The sequence below is a fragment of the Mixophyes fleayi genome, chromosome 4, assembly GCF_038048845.1.
Source record: "Mixophyes fleayi isolate aMixFle1 chromosome 4, aMixFle1.hap1, whole genome shotgun sequence".
Lineage (NCBI taxonomy): Eukaryota > Metazoa > Chordata > Amphibia > Anura > Limnodynastidae > Mixophyes > Mixophyes fleayi.
The window spans coordinates 252,600,452-252,620,272 of record NC_134405.1 but is presented as its reverse complement, the minus strand read 5'-3'; the positions used below and the strand labels follow the sequence as shown (position 1 = coordinate 252,620,272).

At 37.4% G+C, this 19,821-nt stretch overlaps 1 protein-coding gene across 1 annotated transcript; it reads right to left on the bottom strand.

Moving 5' to 3' along the window:
• Positions 1–2,827: 2,827 nt before the first annotated feature.
• On the bottom strand, positions 2,828–8,301 carry MSX2 (msh homeobox 2). Its single transcript, XM_075209643.1, has 2 exons — positions 7,820–8,301; positions 2,828–4,171 (listed from the first exon to the last, which is right to left on the bottom strand). Exons 1-2 carry the CDS (start codon positions 8,169–8,171, stop codon positions 3,747–3,749), a joined length of 777 nt encoding a protein of 258 aa, XP_075065744.1. The 5' UTR covers positions 8,172–8,301; the 3' UTR covers positions 2,828–3,746.
• Between the last annotated feature and the right edge of the window lie 11,520 nt (positions 8,302–19,821).

Sequence of the window (19,821 nt, the reverse complement as noted above, 5' to 3'; positions counted from 1 at the left end):
CGAGGAATCTGTTTTTCTCTCCCCTGTCAATTAGGTGTAACCATATTTTTTTTATTTTCACCCCCTATAAAATGGTTAGATAGGATGCTGGCAATCCTAGATCATCCGAGGTGGCTTCAGTTATATATGAATCAGATATTGGAGCTTGATCAAATGTTATTTGTCCGACAACAGAATATGTATGATACATTGTATGTCAAGTTTACTTTTTGTCTGAGACCTGTCATCTCCTGCTTACAAATCTAACACAATGAACCGGTCCTCTCCAAGCAACTGCATCCAAGTCATTTTAATTAAATGACTTCATAAAGGTTGCAATATAAATAGATTTTCAGCCAACGCCGAGTAAACATCGGTTCCTCCCAAAGATTTAATAAGATGCTGGAAATTTGGTAATACATCATGGCCTGTTGTGTTACTCAGCACCCTCTTGGTGCAATAAAAGTAATGCTCATCTCGGCCTATTTGTAAGTCTTTGCTGTTAATGGTCCATTTGCTTAGAGTTGTGCTTTCCTTCACAGTTCAATGCATAAATCTATGTGCAGAGCCTGTCTGGGGAATTGGTGTTACTGCAGGTTAAATGGTCCTCTTTCATATCATTTCACGCAGTCAGAGTCCAGGGGGTGGAGGAAAGGTAGACAATGCTTCTCATTGGAGCAGCGGGTTGATAGCCCCCCACAGAATCATAAAACCCTGGTGTTGACTTTTTTGCCAGTAAATGTTAATTTGTTAGGTCTGCGATGGAGATTTATTCCCTTGTGTGCTGACATTTTGCAGTACGTGGCAGTTATTTCAAGTCATATTAGCCCGTTGTATATACATATATATATATATATATATATATATATATATATATATATATATATATATATATATAACTTTGTATTACCTCACTGGTATTCCCCTCACCATTCTTGCTCACAAAATATATTCCATTCAGAGGATTACATATTATTTTTGACAATGTCACAACTTCACTTTCAGAATTTTAGCAAAAAATGGAGATGTTATCACTGAGGGTAGACAAGTGTTGTCATCTACCAAACATTGACAAGATACATATTACTAGCTGCCCCCCAGGCATCAGATTATAGATTGCTGAATAGATGCGTTCTTATTTTCATTGAGCTGTCATCATGGCCCATAAAGCGATTTACTTCAATTAAAAATAACATGTCATCTAAGAGCATCATTACAAAATATAATAATAAGTAATAGTGCGTTCTGAGTGAGGTCACGCTGCTTTTGATGGAGACTATTACGATGACAAGCTGCTTGAAAAATGAAGGAAAGAATGTACTGACAGATTAAAGGCTTTTAATCATATGCATTTCTAATCATGTCAGAAAATGGAACTGATTGGGGATCGAGTGATGCTGGAAGAAATAGATGTATTTTTTTTAACTCTAATTGAGATGATGAGAAGCATTTTAGGAGTGGTTAAGTTACAAAACCACAAAATACAAACAGTATGTTTATAGCGTAATGTGAATTGGAGCAGGAACCCTACAGACTCGTATATAATGTCAGTCTGTCCAAATCACGCAGGCTGGCTAAGAACCACATAGGAAAACCGAGATCAAAGGATGCAAATGAAAAACACTCGCGATATCACTTTAATTGCTAGGTCTCTTATGAATTTCATATAAAATATAGATCTGTCTGTGTGGTAACACACAAAAATATATACATACAAAAGCTAACCTGTTGAAAATGTTATTTAACATACTTCTACAAATACTATATGCTCAGATATATTAACTATTACGTATGATTTGCCTACTGTAAGTAGACCCTGCCGTGATTAGTGAATAAAAGACTAATGTAACATGTACGGACTAGGGTATATAAGCATGTATTGGGTGCAAGATGATTCTATAATAATATATACAGATTTGCAGTTACACCAATCGCTGGAAATATTCCTTCTATTCTGGTTGACAAACACTTACCGATATGTGTCTTGTCTACTTTTTTATATAATGCTTTGTCTTTCAGCTCTATGATTTCAGTTTGCTACTGCAATTATGAGTGACATATAAATCGGATGTAGATTTACCGTATTCATTAATGCATACACTGGGTTAATTATAAAATAAATGTCATTAAAATGTAAATCTCATAATTATTTCATATTTGAAGTACCTATTTTTCGGAAATATACTGTTAATATCAAATAATCTTTAGCATTGGGAAAAATAATAAACTTGTTTATCTAAGGTTAACACTTTTCATCCAATCTTTCTATAGTCATTTTTTTCAAGAATTTCCTATCCAGTAAAATATTGAATTACTTTACTTTTCAACTAAACGTCTCTGCCATATTTAGTAAGGAACACTACTATTTGGGTAAAAAAATATAAACATTTAAGAAATAAAAACCCGGGTGAAATCGTAAGTAGGTGCAGTTTTCATAGCCTATGCAAAATAAATAATGTATTATTATTATTATTATTATTATTATTATTATTAATAATAATAATAATAATAATAATAATAATAATAATAATAAAACATAATATGTTTAGAATTAATTTATATATGTAAAAGTTAATTTAGAGTCCATTTGAATAAAGTGAATAGCTAAAGAGTAGATTGTGTTACTGAAATGTTGATATCACGCAAAACAAGACATACGAATGCAATGTTTAAACAGTAATAGGATTTTAATTTAATTACAAATAAGAGATATATGAAATTATAACTCTTTAATAAAATATATACGATTTTACTCGATGACCCTTTCAAAGGGATGATGATATCGGAAAGAATGAACGGGTGATCAGTGGTTCATATGTTTCAGCAAAAAAATAACAAATATTGCATAACATGTTAAACATTTAAACATTGAATTGATTTAATGCAGAAATTGTTCATTTTTTCTTTTTGAAAGCCTTGAAAATATACTTTGAAATTGGCTTGGCAATGCAAATAATCACTGATGTAATCGATAAAGAGTTTGGGTAGAATAAAAAAATGAAATTAACCCTCTAGTAAATACTTTGTGCTACATCATTCATTTAATTAGCTATTTCAAGTCCGAGATACCCATTTTAATGTACTGCTGTGTAGAAATAAGGAACTACTGTTGAAATAACTGTTTAGCTGAGATGGCAGAGGTAATTGCTAAGGCACAAATATAGGATTGATTTTACATTTTACCCCGACCTTCATCGTCCTTTTCTAGTAAAAAATGGTCCTTTTTAATAAAGGAATTGTATTAAAAACATACTAAAAACCTCACATATATCAAACTCTCCCTGATAAAGGGAAGCCATTATACAGTGCTTTGTAAGAGCCACGTATTGCTGTACCAAGTATTATTTATTATGATACTGAGATGTCAGATACGGCACCTATTCATTGATTACAGTCCATTCTTTGGTTAAATCTTGGCCTGTCTTTTCTATGTACATTTTTACATCAGCTATATGTGTGGTTGTGAGATCAATACATACAAATTATAAATAGATGATTAGGCACAAACTGAAAAATAATACTACTATTTGGACAATTATGTTGTTGCCTCTTTGGCCTACTGAGTTTCTCTTCGTATCCGATTTTATAGGTTTCCCATACACATCGCAGACTATAAGGCACTTCTGAAATCAGGGTCTATTGAAGAGGTATGGGGTAAATCCACAGAGCGACCAGCACAGTTTCAGGCCTTTGGTGCAGTTATGAGCAAACATATAGCCCATCAAGTACTTTATAGACTAGTTCATATCCTTATGCTTATTATCGTCTCAAGAGAAGTGATACATGCTGTATCCAACAGGAGTAGCGTAGAGTCCTACAGGTGGGATGGGAAGGACCGGTCTGTGTAACTGATAGGATGATCCATACAATGAAGCAGCTGGGATGGGAGAATTCATGGGGAAGGGTAAACTGAAGCCGTGGGGCAGTAAGGGTTTCGCTGCCATTTTAAGCTTTTCTAGTTCAGCTTCCTGCAGTCTTTTGGCTTTAGCCCTCCGGTTCTGGAACCAGATTTTGACCTGGGTCTCTGTTAGGTTGAGTGAGCTAGAGAATTCCGCCCTTTCTGCTATGGAGAGGTATTGCTTTTGGCGAAATTTTCGCTCGAGGGCCAGCAACTGCGATGTGGTGAATGGCGTTCTGGGCTTTCGGTTGGTCTTGTGCTTCCTCAGGGTACAGGTGGAAGGGCTCAAGTGTCCTGCAAAATACAATCAGTTAGGAAGGTTCCGCTGAAGCACACACAATATGAAAACACAATTGTATTCACTACACAATTCAGTTGACGGGAAATTGATTTAGCTATGTACCATGAATAGAATAATGACCAAATTGGAATATTCGACTTTAATGTCAGCAGCATTATGAACTTGAATGACTAATTATTGTAATACAAGATGTCAAATTTCCGGCTTTGCCCCTAACATACTAATTGAATATACATACACATATATATAAATATATATACATACACATATATATAAATATATATATATATATATATATATATATATATATATATATATATATATATATATCAATGCATTTTTATTTGTAGCAACTGAAACTTCAGATGGTTAATGCTGCTAGGTCCCCTACATATCAGGGATTTATAGCAATGGCATACACCTCTTGCTTGCTCACGCAACAACTCGAAACGAGGATGTCAAGCGAGCTGGTTAACGTGTACAATAAACACTTTACTGGGCAAAAGCAAGTAAAAATGTTATTTTATATATACATTTATACATTTTTATTTTGGCACCTTAACATATATTTTAGGTATTTATTTTTATTGCATTCAATGGAACAGCCTTTGCAATGTACATATTGTATAGTATAAATCCATATAACTAATAAAGATAGACGCATTTAACAAATTTATAATTTATACAATTATTGTGTATGCATTTTTTTTACATTTAACATTGTTTCATCCTCGAATCCTGAAGCAGTTAAATATAATATAGAATCATATTGCATTATCAATATGCATATGGAAGTGTTATGATTGACCTCCATCTGCTGTTAAAGTTTTCGTATGAAAGGGGAAATCGGATACCAATATATTAAATGGATTTAAGTAGTTGCCCTACACTCCACAGAATTACAAATGTAACATTACAATCGCTGCTAAAAAGTCTTTCTCTCCTTCTACACTCTATTCCAACCGATGTTCTCAATTTCTGGGAGAGTGTAGATAATCTTTATGGATTCTGAATAACTTAAAATCAGCTCATCGTGTTTACCAAATATATTGTGTTTATAATGGCTTTAGTGTATATAAACAACTAGCAAATCTATGATTTCAGAGCTATAATTCACAACAATTATGTATACATGCTGTTCTCAAAGGTTTCATAACTAGTCATATTGCCTATCGAGTCATACTCTCTATTAAGGATTCAGTTAAATTAACTGCGTATTAGTAATCGTCTGTGCTCAGCTATTTATACCACACAGGAATGAACTTACATTATCAAAAGATTTTTTTTTCACTATGTGACAGCTTTTAAATTTAATCACATTCCATGGTGATTTACAGTCTAATCTGTACTTAAAACTTTATTACTAACCTACTTGTATTTAATCACGTTTAATTCTCTCCCCTATGTTATTCCATCAACTTAATCTCAAATAGATAATGTCTAACAATAATATGTGTGGATTTATTTAACAAGAATCGATTGTCGGACTGCTGTAAATAAACTTTATATATATATATATATATATATATATATATATATATATATATATATATATATATATATATATATTACCTTAAACAAATATTTAAACATCCATAAAAAAATTAATTACATAGATACTAGGGTAGCTTTGAGTTATGCATATGTCAAAGTAATAGACGAATACACTAATGTAACATCAAACGTGCCAGAAAAATAGCTCTATCGATATTATAGTTAATAGGGTTAAAAAATTGGACAAACCCCTATAACAGTCTATAATAAATTAGACCTGAGATATTTTCATTTCTGTGACGCTCCTAAAAATACACTTGGATATTCATATAGATCATCAGGTGTTAGTGATGTAAAGGAAGTGTTTTCTATAGATCAGGAAGTCTTTGCACGTATCATTTGCAGGTGTATGACACTCTCATCAGGACCCACTTCTTCATCAAGAGATCCCACAGATCTACCATTCCTCAGCCTGTCATATTGGACTAGTTATAGATGTGTAACCTCCAGGGATGCAGGTGCTTTACCTAATTGTTCTTCGGGCCCACACTGTTATATCTATGGCCACAGCTGAATTTTATTATTTGGCGTAAACCTCTGCACTGTAATGCTATATACCTGATGCAGCGAACTGTCCTATGTCACTAGATAATATTTAGACGATGAGGGAAGTCAAATTACACTTCTTGTACTGGAAAACAGAACATACTAGATATCCGCTCTTGTGAATGCGGCTTTTGCATGCAACATATAAGATTAATGATTTTGGGTTAACTGAAATGCATTCTGACATCATTTTATCGTAGCCTGAAAATGACATATTTCTGCAATCTCCCTAAAGCTGATGAGGATATGACTAATAAAGTAGAAATTGTTTGCATACAGGGGCAATAAAATGGGGAATTTGTGTGCATGTGCACATCTGTATATGTTGCTATAAGTGCTGATCAGTCAATATCTCACGAGATGATGCTGTTGATATGCTGTCATTGAATAGTACAGTCTGTAGATCAGCAGGAAATTATACTTAAGTATTCATATTCGTCTGCGTTCATTATGAATGTTATTTGATGTCAGTATGTAAACTGATAAGTGGCAACAAAGCTGCGGTCATTATATGTATTACGTACAATGCTAATGTCAATTGAATGAGGCAGTATTTACATCTGAAGCATGCCGAGACATACGTCTCTTTTCAATGACATATTACACTACACCACAAACGATCTCAACAATCCCTGTATTGTTTAAATAGTCGGCAAAAACATGTATTGAAGTGCTCATCTGAAGATACCATGAAGATCTTAAACAAACATCCGGATCTCATGATTCTCATCTGCTAAAACAGTGTGTGGCCAAACACCAACTAAATTAACATTTAGCTATGGGCTGCAAGACTGCGGTAATACAATTGAGAGTTTCTGGTATATATATATGCTTGACCACTGCTTGTGATATGACTCATTGATTCATCTGTGTTTAAGCAGCAACGGGCTGTCAGACAAATTCCTACGTTTTTTCTCAAACTGGTAGTGGACATATGTCCCAATGGATAAAACTCATACAATATAGCTGATATAGCGGTTTATATCAAACAATGGTGCATTTAAAGTAAATTCCCTGCATTTGTATTCCCTGTGCATTTTGCACAATAAAGCACTAACATATTCTACAGCGCTCTATATTTTGTTCTGTTAATATAGGTCTGGATCTAACTAATTCGAACTGAGACCATCAATCATATGCAAAACAAACATGCTGCTGGACTGATCTATATGAGCTGTGAACGAGTAAGGAACAGATTAGTAACAGGCATGTACAAAACAGCTTGAATATGACTTAACCCTTTCGCTGGCATAGTGTGAGGGGGGAGTTATAGAATGTCACATCTAGCAGAGACGAGATTAATCAGCTACTAACATTGACATCCAAATATTCATTGTGAACCTTACAAGTACGTAAATAAGAGCCATAAGCGCACACAAAGCAGACACGTTTAATTAGGAGATCAAAGGGTCTAGAGGTGGACTGTAGTGCATCGTACATGAAATCAGAGACGTGAAGTGGAGATATACATCGCTATGGCACCGATCTACAGAGCAATTTTAAAGACATCGCTGAAACTGAACGTCACGTTATTAACTTACTTGGTGGGGGGGAATAGCTGCCTCCTTCTTTGGCCCAAGCTGTCCCATCTTCAGAGTTTTCCGATTTCACAGATGAGGTTTCAAAATTTTTTGTAAGCCCAGGGGGGCTCGGGCTCTCTCGGCTCCCGATCCCCAAGTGCAGGTGTCTTGGGGTACTACTTGCTCCTGGAGCCTCCAAGCCACGTAGATGGGATACTTCCTTAGGCATCCTCTTATCAGCCATGAGCGCTTCCACGCTGAAAGGCAGGCTGGAAATCTTGATCTTGTGATCGTCAGATGGGGAGTGGATGGGATGTACAGAGCCCTCTTCATCTGAGCTTAAATCCTCCTTTATTTTCCTAGGAGAAGACATGTTGTTTAGGGGAGCACACGCAAATCCCCTTCCTGTCCAAGATCCCTGTGATGAAGGTAGCCCAACTCTGTCGCTGCAGTTAGCACTGAGACCCAGCACTACACAGGCAGAGACTTCAAGGAAACTCAATAAACTTTTTCATTCCTCTTTTGAAAGGAGTTTCTCTGACAGCCAACAAGAAACGCCCGAGCTCCGTGACGTCACGAGCCTTCTCTCCTGATTGGCTGAATCGTTCTTCTTTATGGCAGTGATTTTAGAACTGTTTTTGTTACAAAAAAAAAAGAGGGAGTTAATTACATAGGCTGCAAACTGTGCTGTGTTATTAGTGATACCTGTAGGGCTGTAATCACAAGAAACTGAAAAGTCACTTGGGTAATTAAGTTTGATTATATGAAGAGGAAGCTCATATAACCAATTTTCTCTTTCTAGTCTCCGCTTTAAAGACTTCTTTCATTGTAATGTCTTCATGTGTCTACATGTAAACATTTTAAGTATCATTTTGACATTTAACTGATATAGATAAATTTGATATCTGACTACAAGGGGGCAATTGCTTAAGGCCTTTGAAGTCAGTGACCTGTTAGGATACCATGATATCTGTGTAAAGACTCAACGATCCTTCAATAAAACTACATTTGTATGTCATTCGGCAATGTGTAATTAGCTTACAATTCAAACATCACCTTTTTCCTAAGAGAACCGTACATTTTAATGTAATTCTGAGTGCATTCTATGTGTATATGGAGAAAAGGGAATCATTGTTATAAGACAGAACTTTCCCACGCTCATACTAAATTCGGATATAAAAAAAAATCATGTACAATAACCCAAGCATAAAATAATAACAATGTGCTAAATCTCTTGTGTGACAATTCATACACTGCCCATTTAATGTGGAGCCCGCAGTAGTAGTATATATTAAATAGTCGTTCCTATCTGTTCTATCAGAAAACAGTCTGAAAAATAATTGCTGTTTTCACATGATTAATGAATTCCTTAATTATCCCACAATTATAATATCCCATAATTGTTGCATAATCATTCTCTGAAACAATTAGACTAATGTGTTACCATATCCTAACATTCAATCTTGCAATTAATTACACGAGAATAGTCCACTCCCCTTTAGTATGTTTCCTGGTAGTTCAAGTTCCAAGTACCTAGCAGTACGTGCATACAGAATTACAGCTTTCAGTAGGCTATGGTGTAGTTGGAACCATAAGCTATGTGTTTTGTAGCTTTGCATGCCTAACATATTAATATAATATCGCAACACCATTAATAAAGTAATTCTATTACTATACATACTCTTGGAATAATCATACAAAATTATAACTGGAATTATTGTCATTACCCTCTGAATGATCAGTAAATCACGATAGTATGGTAGAATACAATCAATTAGGTATATAAAAAAATAACATAAAATCAAGCAATGTTATTTAATCAGACAATATTATAAGACGTTCCATGGCCATGCTACAGCTACATTTAATGGTTTCAGATGAATTTTAATAAGTATCACAGTTGATCAAAAATGTAGGTCATCGATTGTTCGTTTATACAATCATTTTTAAACCCAACAATTTCTGCTGCTAATGTACTAATGATCCATTTGCGTTAAAATATTGTATTGTATTTATGGGAGAGTACGAGCTTTCTGTTACACTTGTTTTAGGCCATGTACATAGCAAGGATAGGTTTATCGCTAAAAATATAAATGTATAAGGGGGTCTATGCATAAGTGTTTTCTGCAATGTAACTTCTGATTTATTATTAACTGCAATACAGAGCGGTTTATATATCAGAGAGGGCATAGAAATTTTGTGAACTGTGGCATTCAATATGTTAAAGTACCTATCGCAATGTGTAGGCCCTTTGTGTATTCCATTATGACGTCACGTGATACCCTAAAAAATGCAAAGGCTTTGAATAAGACAGCAGGGCAGCAAACTGATGTGTCGATTATTATTATCGATTCTTTGTTTAGATCCATCATTTTCAAGGTCCAGGAATCTGCAGAGTGCACATTGCCCTACAAATCTTTCCTCTTCAATTTTCTCTGCCTTTTCATGTAAACATCATAATTAATGTATCTATTTTTATGAGTCCAATCAACTTGTATGTAGATCTACTACATTTTATAAACAGTATTTAACCACTTCAACGTTTCGATCGTATAACTTGCTGTGCTCTGTGTGTATGTGCGAGGGTGGTATGATGGGGAGGCAGTTTAGTGCAGTATACTAAGTTCTTTTACACCTTGGGGTATGAGATTTAAAAAACTTTTCTGCAAAAATATCGAGAACTTAGTTGTTTTTTCTGAAATAGGGTACTTTGTAAAATGGTTGTATTTTAATACCATGTTGTTCTACTTGCTAATATTCATATTATTGTACTTTAATTATTTATATTTTGTCAACCTATTCAGCATTTCTGTACAAACAGGTAACTGCATTTAAAAATGAAAAAAATGGGAGCACTAAATGCATTAAAGGGTGAGAGGGTCCTCTTGCCAGGACTTACCATATAATTTATCTCAGTAATGGTGCAATCGAGTTATACACTAATATGATCTTTGCACTAGTATCTGCTGCTGTTGTACTATGCTTACACACACTTCGCCACATTCTACCCACAGGCCATATTTGTGCATATACAGGGCCTGATTTTGAGTTAGGAGCAAAGCAAAGAAAAGGAGCAATTTTGCAAATAGCAAAACCATGTTGCATCAGAGGGGGGGGGGGGATTTAAAATGTTGAGACAGATTTATAGATAAACTTTAATTTCAGTGTAAAAATGAATGTAACAAGTAATTGTGTGCTACATGAAAAAAACAGCCAATATTTTTCTTGCATGCAAAAAAAATAAGTCAATTTGTACTCCTTGTATTGTACCATGGCTTGTCCAAGTGCAAATTTGCTCCTTTTCTTTGATTTGACCCTAACTCAAAATCAGGCCCACAATATCAACCCTTTCTTAAACTGACATATTTATTGATAGTGCCTCCACATTTATTGTTGTACTAACATGTCATCATATGAACATGTATTTTTAGTATTAAGCTTGTTTAGAGACAAGCATAATATAGTGCTTTCAAAAAGAGTATTCAAGCTCACATAGGTTCAATATTTAGTGGCACTGATGATATTTATTGTTTGCACTGTGACACAGAATCTCAAATTGCTTATACAGTGTGGTTTATTCTTAGCTCATATCTACTTTATGTGGTTAATGTTTTATACACCTATTTTTAAAGACCCACTGATTATGATCCAATTCATAATTTATAATGGTCCAAGCACTGTCACATATTGTCACATAGAAAGGCCTAAACGCTGTCTCCTATCCCTTACACGAGGACCTGTAAGAAATGTCCTGGTCTAGCTGTGGTGACATTGAAATGACTGCAAGGATTATCTCCAGACAATCAACTTAAATCGCTCTTGAGACTCCACTGTCTTCAGCTTGCACCGCTGTGTGTTGGCATTAAGCATCCCAGACAGATCTAAATAAATGGCAGGTACTTTAACCCTGGGACTTAACAGGAGCCAACGATCTCCAGTCAGAAAGCCCCCACTCAATGAGAAGAGCATGGGTCAAACGTTAAAGGTAGGAATGGAGCACATCAGCAGCAGGAAGAGTAAAGTGTTTATATCAGCTAATGATTACTCCCCTGGCCCCAGCACCAATTATACACTCAAGGGTCTGATTTTTCCCTTCCTCTGCAGGATAATAACTTTCGCCCACCTCTCCAGCGTTATAGAAGCAGCCGATCAGTGTAGATTGGGGATATATGCTTTGTCCGTGGGACTCTACAACTCAGGCAGTAGGAGAGGGAGGGGAGGGGGAGGTTGGTTTGAGGGGGAGGCTGCAGACGAAATTAGGCTATTTGCAGGCGCCAGGAGCGGCGAGATGAAAGACAAACTCCTGGGGGAAGCGGCTGTTGAGTTTGAACGGCTCCAGCAGCCTCTGCAGCGGCGGCCTGTCCCTGGCAGTCCCGCCCCGGTCCCCAGGGCCTGTCATGAGGCCAGCCCTTCGCTCCACCTCTAGAGCCTCTCCTTAGACATGGAGCTAGCGGAGAGGGGCAGAGGGGAGGCAGGAAGCGTCCTCAATAAAGATGTAATAATAGCATTAGCACTCATTAATCATAATATTATAGAGATCCTGCAAGAGGATTAACCCATAATGTCATGCTCTCGACCTTACAACTTCCTTCTCCTTAGTATAGGTATACCTGATATTTTGTATACTTTATTCCTATAAGCACTGTATGCTCGAGCGTACATTCTGTGTTATTTATTACAGCGATTTGTACATCGAACATGCCAATACATTTCTGTCCCAATAATTTACTATGTACTACACGCTTTCTACTGAATACAGTAGTTTAATACCGTATAATACAAGCTATGCCGTTTTATTTGTCTTATAAACGATCGATCATTTGTTGCTTTTCAATCCACATGTAAAACACAATAGGAATACGGTTTCGGTTATATAAATATGTGAATACAATTTATTTTGGCTATTTGATTATTGCAATAATAACACGGTTTATCCAGCCATATATAGCTGGCTGCTAAGGTGGCTGACAACACATACTGTATATTAACCCTTGCCTCTCTGATTGTCTAGAAATAGTAGTGTAAGCCTTTTATTATTGCGCCTCAGTACTTGTCAATATAAAGAGACACATGTCAATTTAATAACTAACACCAACTAAACTCATCACATTTAATTTTGGTGTCTTTGTGTAACATTTTATTAGTTATCTGCATGCAATCAATCAGCTCTTGGGAAATGCATGCCTTAATGAAAATCATGCACTCTTCTAGAGTTCAACCCATTTTCCCACAATTACAATCTCAGTATGTCTTTTGTTTCCTCAGTGCTTGTCTCCATTTGCAGTGCTAGATCACAGGGGTGTTGTTAAATGTAATCAAGAGTAACAGATGTTGAAATTGTGCCAAAATATTTAAAAATGTAATAGTAACCACCAGTGTCATTTAAATAACTGTCAACAAAGTTCCAATAAAGACAACAAGAACAAAATGAGTTATAGAATTATACTAGATACAAGTTTACACTTTACCAGGTAGAGATATGCTTAGCTATATTTTTCCTGAGGCAGCAACTGAAAAAGCTCATCTCTTATACAGACTGCCATAAACATTTGTATACAAGGTATGAGCACTTTAAAAGACACACATTGTGGGCCTCATTTAGAGTCAAACGCAAAGTCCGTTTTAGGCGCATTGACCCCAAAACCACTATCACGCATGTGCAGCAAGCACCATCTCCACCTGCATCTTGGACGCAATTTACACTTGCGACAGCTTGTGGCTTAATATGAGGGAGAGGGCGGAACCCGTAATTGTAAAAGCGTGGATTTGTGAATTATAGACACAGGGGGTGTGACCCCGTAAGTAAATCCTGGACGCAGTAAGGCGCAGACGCGACACACACCAAAAAGGGTTGAAAATGTGCGGCAGGAATTAGGAGGCACAAGCAGTTAGCTAGCTGCACAAACTGGTCGCAGCTCGGTAGATTATTACGAGTGGGATGCAATTGGGTTTGCATGCCACTCGTAATACGCTACCAAGCTGCGGCACACTCCCACTACTAAAAGTCTTAGACGCACATTGCGTCTGACTCTAAATAAGGCCCTGTAAGTTTAAAGCATTAGAGCCACCAACAAGATAAATACCACTTATTTAGATTTTTCCTTCTTTACTGCCCCCCAAAATGCACTCACTCTTTTTGCCTTCTTATTGGCTCATCCCTGACACCAGTTAGACAAAAGTTACACAAATGATTTATTTCTTATATCTTAATTTTACAACATATTTTTAACATACTCATATTAAATGAAATTAATCCAAAAAAATACTATAAAGTTAATTGGCTTCTGGCAAAATTAATCCTTGTGTGATTATTTGTGGTGTAAGGACTATAGATTGTAAACTCCACTAGGGTGTGAACTGATGTGAATAATTAAATATTCTCTGTAAAGTGCTGCTTAATGTGTAGGCATTATTTAATAAAGGTTAATTAATAAATAATAATATAATAGTTTTAACTATATACACTATTACAAAATGAATACATTGATTTAGGTGTAAGTAAAGTCTGCTCTAAAACTAGAGATACATATTTTGTCATGCACTAAAATATATAGTTGAATCTACTTGTTTTCTGCTTGCTGTTATATCCTTGGTGTTTTACATATAGTTGTTCCTTGTTTGCATACACAGTAATAATTCATCATGACCTTTATGTTGATAATTTACATATATACCAAATGTTTTTATAAGATAACAAACTGCAAATGTTATCCTTCTATAAAAATATTCTTGTCACGTCAAGAAGAAGTCAGATTCTAACAAAACTGACACTGTGAACCAACTGACTTAGTGCATTAGACATCAATGTGTCCATTTTTTTTTTCTCTCACACTATGTGACAGTCACGGAAATGTCAGAACACATAACTTTTATTTAGGTAAAACAGCAACAAAATGCCTTCAGCGTCTCCAAAGACAACAGTAAAATGATATGGGAAATGGCTAAGTGAATATATAGGTTCAAGTTAGTGTAGAGTGGCTGTGATATTTTAAAGCTGCACTGAAACCTATGTAAAAGATTATGCTATGATGCCCCTCCCATAACTAATGGCAGGGAGTTGCCACATGCAACGTTTTTCCTCTGGGATCTGCTAGTTGTATAACACAGAACCAGCAAATCAATTTAGTTAGCTAACTTTAAGTGGCAACGGGGGAGACGGTGAGTTTGAGGACCAATTACAAGCTGCAATGGCCAGCTACGAGGTGGGACACCTTAGTAATCTTTTACTATGTGGAAGTGCATCATTTATGAGTTTCATGACAGAGGCTCAATTAATCGTTAATTAGTAGTGACATAAGAAGCTGTAGTTGACTGTAATCAATAAAAAAAAGTCTCAAATACATGCCGGTAATGATCATATATCTCTAAACACAAAGCACTTTAATGCTGAATGATGTTAAAGATTGTAATTAGTGTAGGCATGAGGGGCTCAACACAATAATTTCAGCAAATGAAGTTACCAGAAGCCAATAGCCAAGTATATAGATTATCAACTTATTTTTAGTTGTAGCTCCAAGGGGTAAATGTATCAATCTGTGTCAATTTGTTAACTGTTCTGGGACCCCAAAATAAAGGTTCCAAACAGAATGTATTGCATAACTTACATTCAAAGGAAGCCAAAAACAAACACTGCAACTCCACTTGGACTCCCAACTGACTCTGATCTAATTTATATTTAATGGGACCGCAGACAGAGACACTGAGCAAAAACATAACAAGGTAGATAGATAACAAACATACTGGTAATTCAGGTAATTCAGTTTGTAATATGTCAGAGTAAACTGGACCTAAATAAATATCAACATTTGCATTGCTGAGTTAATAATGTATCTAAATTATTTATACTTAATTATGTCTAGCACAATATATCTAGAAATCCATCTTCAATGCTGAATTTATTCACATCAAGTCCATCCTGTCTTTCAATTACACTGCCCTCTCTCTTGCCAAACAGACCTTTTTTTTAAAAAAAACAAATGTATCTTCTCCCACTCCAGCAGCCCTGTCTCTTCTTTGCCACCATCAATTCCCTTCTCTGACTCTGCATCCTCCCCCTTTGGACTTCCTCACTGCCCACGACTTTGCATTTCCTCCCTGTGGCTTGCCCTATCCCAACAGCACCTCACCTCCAACCCTCCTGCCACCCTCTTCACCTTCCCTCCTGTCTTAGAATCTCAGAATCAGAGGTCCTCTCACTACTTTCCTCTCCCCCCCCCCCCCTCAACTTATCCCCTGAACCTTGCTCACTACCACTTCCTCTGCTCTCTCTCCTCTGATGTTTGCCAGCACCTAGCCCATCTATTCAACCTGTCTCTCTCTACTGGCATCTTCAGTTTCAACTTCAAATACACAACACTCCCATTTTCAAGAAACCATCACACAACCTCCCCTCTATCTCCAGGTACTACTCCATTTCCTTACTCCTGTTCCTTTCCAAACTACTCAAAAGGCTAGTCTACAGCTTTCAAGCACTCTTTTAAAACGTATCTGTTGACACTTGCCCACCCCAATCCCATCCTAATACAACTCCCTCTTCATGCTCCACCTGCCCATTCGACTCATTTCCCACTATCCCCATTATCTCCATTTTCTCCCTTCTGTAGTATGTTAGCTCTCACGAGCAGGGCCCTTTCTATCTCCCATCTCCTGCCCTTATCTTCTTGTCCCCTTTTAAAGGTTACTTTATGTTATAAGATGTGTCTTTTGCTATTGTTTGTTCTCTTGCTCCAATATTTATTTGTATTGTGTTCTGTTTGTGTATTGCTGACTGCTCGACACTGGGGAACCTGTGGCCCCTCATAGATAGATCATGATGATGATAGTATAGCTTTAATACTATTTCTAATAAGAAAGTTGATTCTTTTTATTTTATTAAACATTTTCCAGTAATATTAACTTTAATTACATACTCATTTGGTTACACAAAAATGAGTGGCCGAGGTGGACTAGTATATGGTGGGGTGTCATACTGCATAATTCTCCTTCTACTTTGATTGTAAAAATATAAAATTCCATTCACTAATACTGCCACTTTTAAATTTCTGCTTTGACCACTGACTAAAATAGTAATAACATTTACACTTACATTAATCCCATACTTGCCAACTTTGGAGATCACCCCTCTGGGAGGTGGCTTGGGGACGTGGCCACGCTAAATGCGTCATTAGGCCCCACCCTTCTATACAATAACAATTTCTGCCTATTGTAGCAGGGGACGTGACCAGGATTATCCTTGCCCCCGCCAACTTCACCAACGAGGCAGGCAAGATTCTGGAGGTTGCCCTGCTCTTTTGGGAGTTCAGGAGAGCTCCCAAAAATTCAGGAGTCTCCCAGACATTCTGGGAGAGTAGACAACTATGATTAATCCACATCACAATAAAGATAATATTAATCTATTTTAAAAGCTTTTATTCTTTGAAATATTAATTAATCAGAAGGAACTCCCTGATCACTCTTGCTTATATATTTAGGGTACCTTACTCCTTCTGTGGTGCATTGACCTGCATTCTGCCTGTGGTGATCAAAACATAAACGGCATTGAATTCCTACGAATAACCACCTGTTTGTCCCCATTAATATTACAGGTTGAAATTTTAAGGCATGAATATAGTGCAGACTCTTTTTTTATTGGGTTCACCCTGCATCTGCATTAAAGACTTGTGAGTACTGACAAGTGTTTCTTCATAGGGATCAATGATTCAATAGCTTTTTATGTCATATTCACCATGTAGTATATGCAGTGCAGGGTAATGTTCTGTTGGCCAGCTCCAGCTCGCGTACATTAACATGAAAAATAAAATAATTTTGGCTATTGTTAAACAGAGTTACTGAGCAGTCTCCATACACTTTTATGGGGACTGCTCATTAAAATGAAGACAGATGCAAAGCAGCAAATATTTGCTGCGATGCAGTGATCATAAATCACAATTTTTGCGATTAATCCCTGAAACCGTCAGGATGTATGTTTCATAAATAGGCCCCTCAGTCACAGCAGACCTGTAAAGCTGATTACTGAATAAATAAATTAATGTTAAAAAAATGAAATAATTGTGCTTCTTCCCCCTCTTCCCCACCAAACAGCACAAGGGTTGATTATGCTGTTTGGGAGGGGGTGCACACCTTTTTTAAATTTAAATATTTTTTTTTATTATTTTTTAAACACTACAAGGTCTTTTGCACCAGCAGAAAGCACCCACAAAAGATACCTCTCCTAGAGAGGTGTGAGGCATGAACATGCCTTTACATTGCTAGGTTCACCCACTAACTTCCCCGTTCCACATCTCGCAGATAGGTGCAAGAGGGAGATCTGTCTCAGTCTGAATGCAAACTGAGATGGATCCTTGTCTAAAAGTGCTTTTCGCACTGTTCATTTGGACTTGCAACTGACTCTACACCAGGCCCCGTATGTGTATATATCCATAGAAAGAGCCTACAGTAAATTTATGGCAAACCAAAAAATCCTTCAGTGTAGATAATAGTCCATAAACAGTGAATTCACTTACTGATAGAAAACAAAACAAATTGCCAGCAAGAAAACACATGATTGTCCTGAGGAAACAGACATGCATGGGATTAATGAGGCCAAACTGAGCTGAGTAGATTGGACTGCATTGCCTTTTTGATTACTCTTTTATTGTAAGGTTAATAAAAAATAGAAAAAGATAACAGCATTCCATCCATACTATAGAGGTCCAAGCCTAATACTGGTCCACATATCTTAACTAGATAAAATCGAAATACTATATACATGGCCTGATTATCCAATAGGCTGACTAGGCTGCAGTCTAGGGTGTAATGCTTTTGGGGGTGCAACTTTTTGGAGGTGCAAAATTTTGACAAGGAGATGAATAAACTGAAATTCATTTTATAATATAACAGAATATTTTTTTGTCCAACGGAAAAAGAAAACATGAAAAAAAATGTAGTGGATTTAAGATTGGAGTGGATTAACATATTCCTATGGTACATGCTTAAGACAAGGAGATATCAGTGGGCAGGCACCTGAGGGTAAATGAGTTGGCGAGACAAGGATGACTACAGGTGCAGACATGACAGCTCATCTCCACCACCTTCACAACTTTACCCTCAGTAGTGCTTCTTTATGCCCCTAACACTTCCTGCTTCTGAACAGGGCAGATGTGCCCTACCTGCTCTCCATTGAAGCCCAGCTTCGAAACTCCTCTTGGGCACCACATTTCACTTATGGAGATACCTGTTTCTGCTGCTTATATTTGCTGCCAATGGCTTGTGAATTCGGCCATCCCTTATTTGGGTGCTTCCTCCTACTGACCCGATCCCCAGCTGCTGCCTTTACTTTAGGCCGCGGCTTGGACCTTTCTCTCCGGCCTCACCTGTTTCTACTACTGGCCCTGCAGACTCTGGATCCCTTCCTGATGCCTGTTGCTGGATGCCTTCTCCTGGGCGCTGATATCCTGATATCTGATTCCTGCTCCTGTCGACTGCCTGATGCTCCGTCCCTGACCACCAGCTATTCCAAACCGCGGCTTGGGCCCTTTACACCCTCATGCCTCCTGGACCTGTCTCCAGCTCCTGCTGCCTACTCGCTGAACCGACTCTTGGTCTTCTCAGGCTGCTGCTTGGTCCTCCTGCTCCATTGCCCCATCTCCGCTTCCAGTGACTCTCGGAAGCCCCCACCCCTCCTCTTGTCTTTCCCACCCTGGCCTCCATTATCAGATTCGTTGCCTCTGTGTCACCCTCCCCCGCTTCCTCAGTGCCTCCGGTTATCTGATCTGCTCCTCGATTCTCCTGCTGTGCCTTCAGACTCCTGCTCCGCACCTCATTGCCTCCTGCTGTGCCTCCGGACCCCTGCTCTTTTCTTCATCCATCCACCAGTGACCCCAGCCATGCTCGTCCTTCTACTGTCTGTTCTGTTTGCCACCACCTCCATTGCCCCGCTGATTGTCTGCCCCTTTTTCCACTCACCTGTGGGCAGCAGGCCATGGCCACCTTCACTCCCCCACCAGAACTTAACTTCACTTCTCTGGCTCTCCACTACTGCTGGA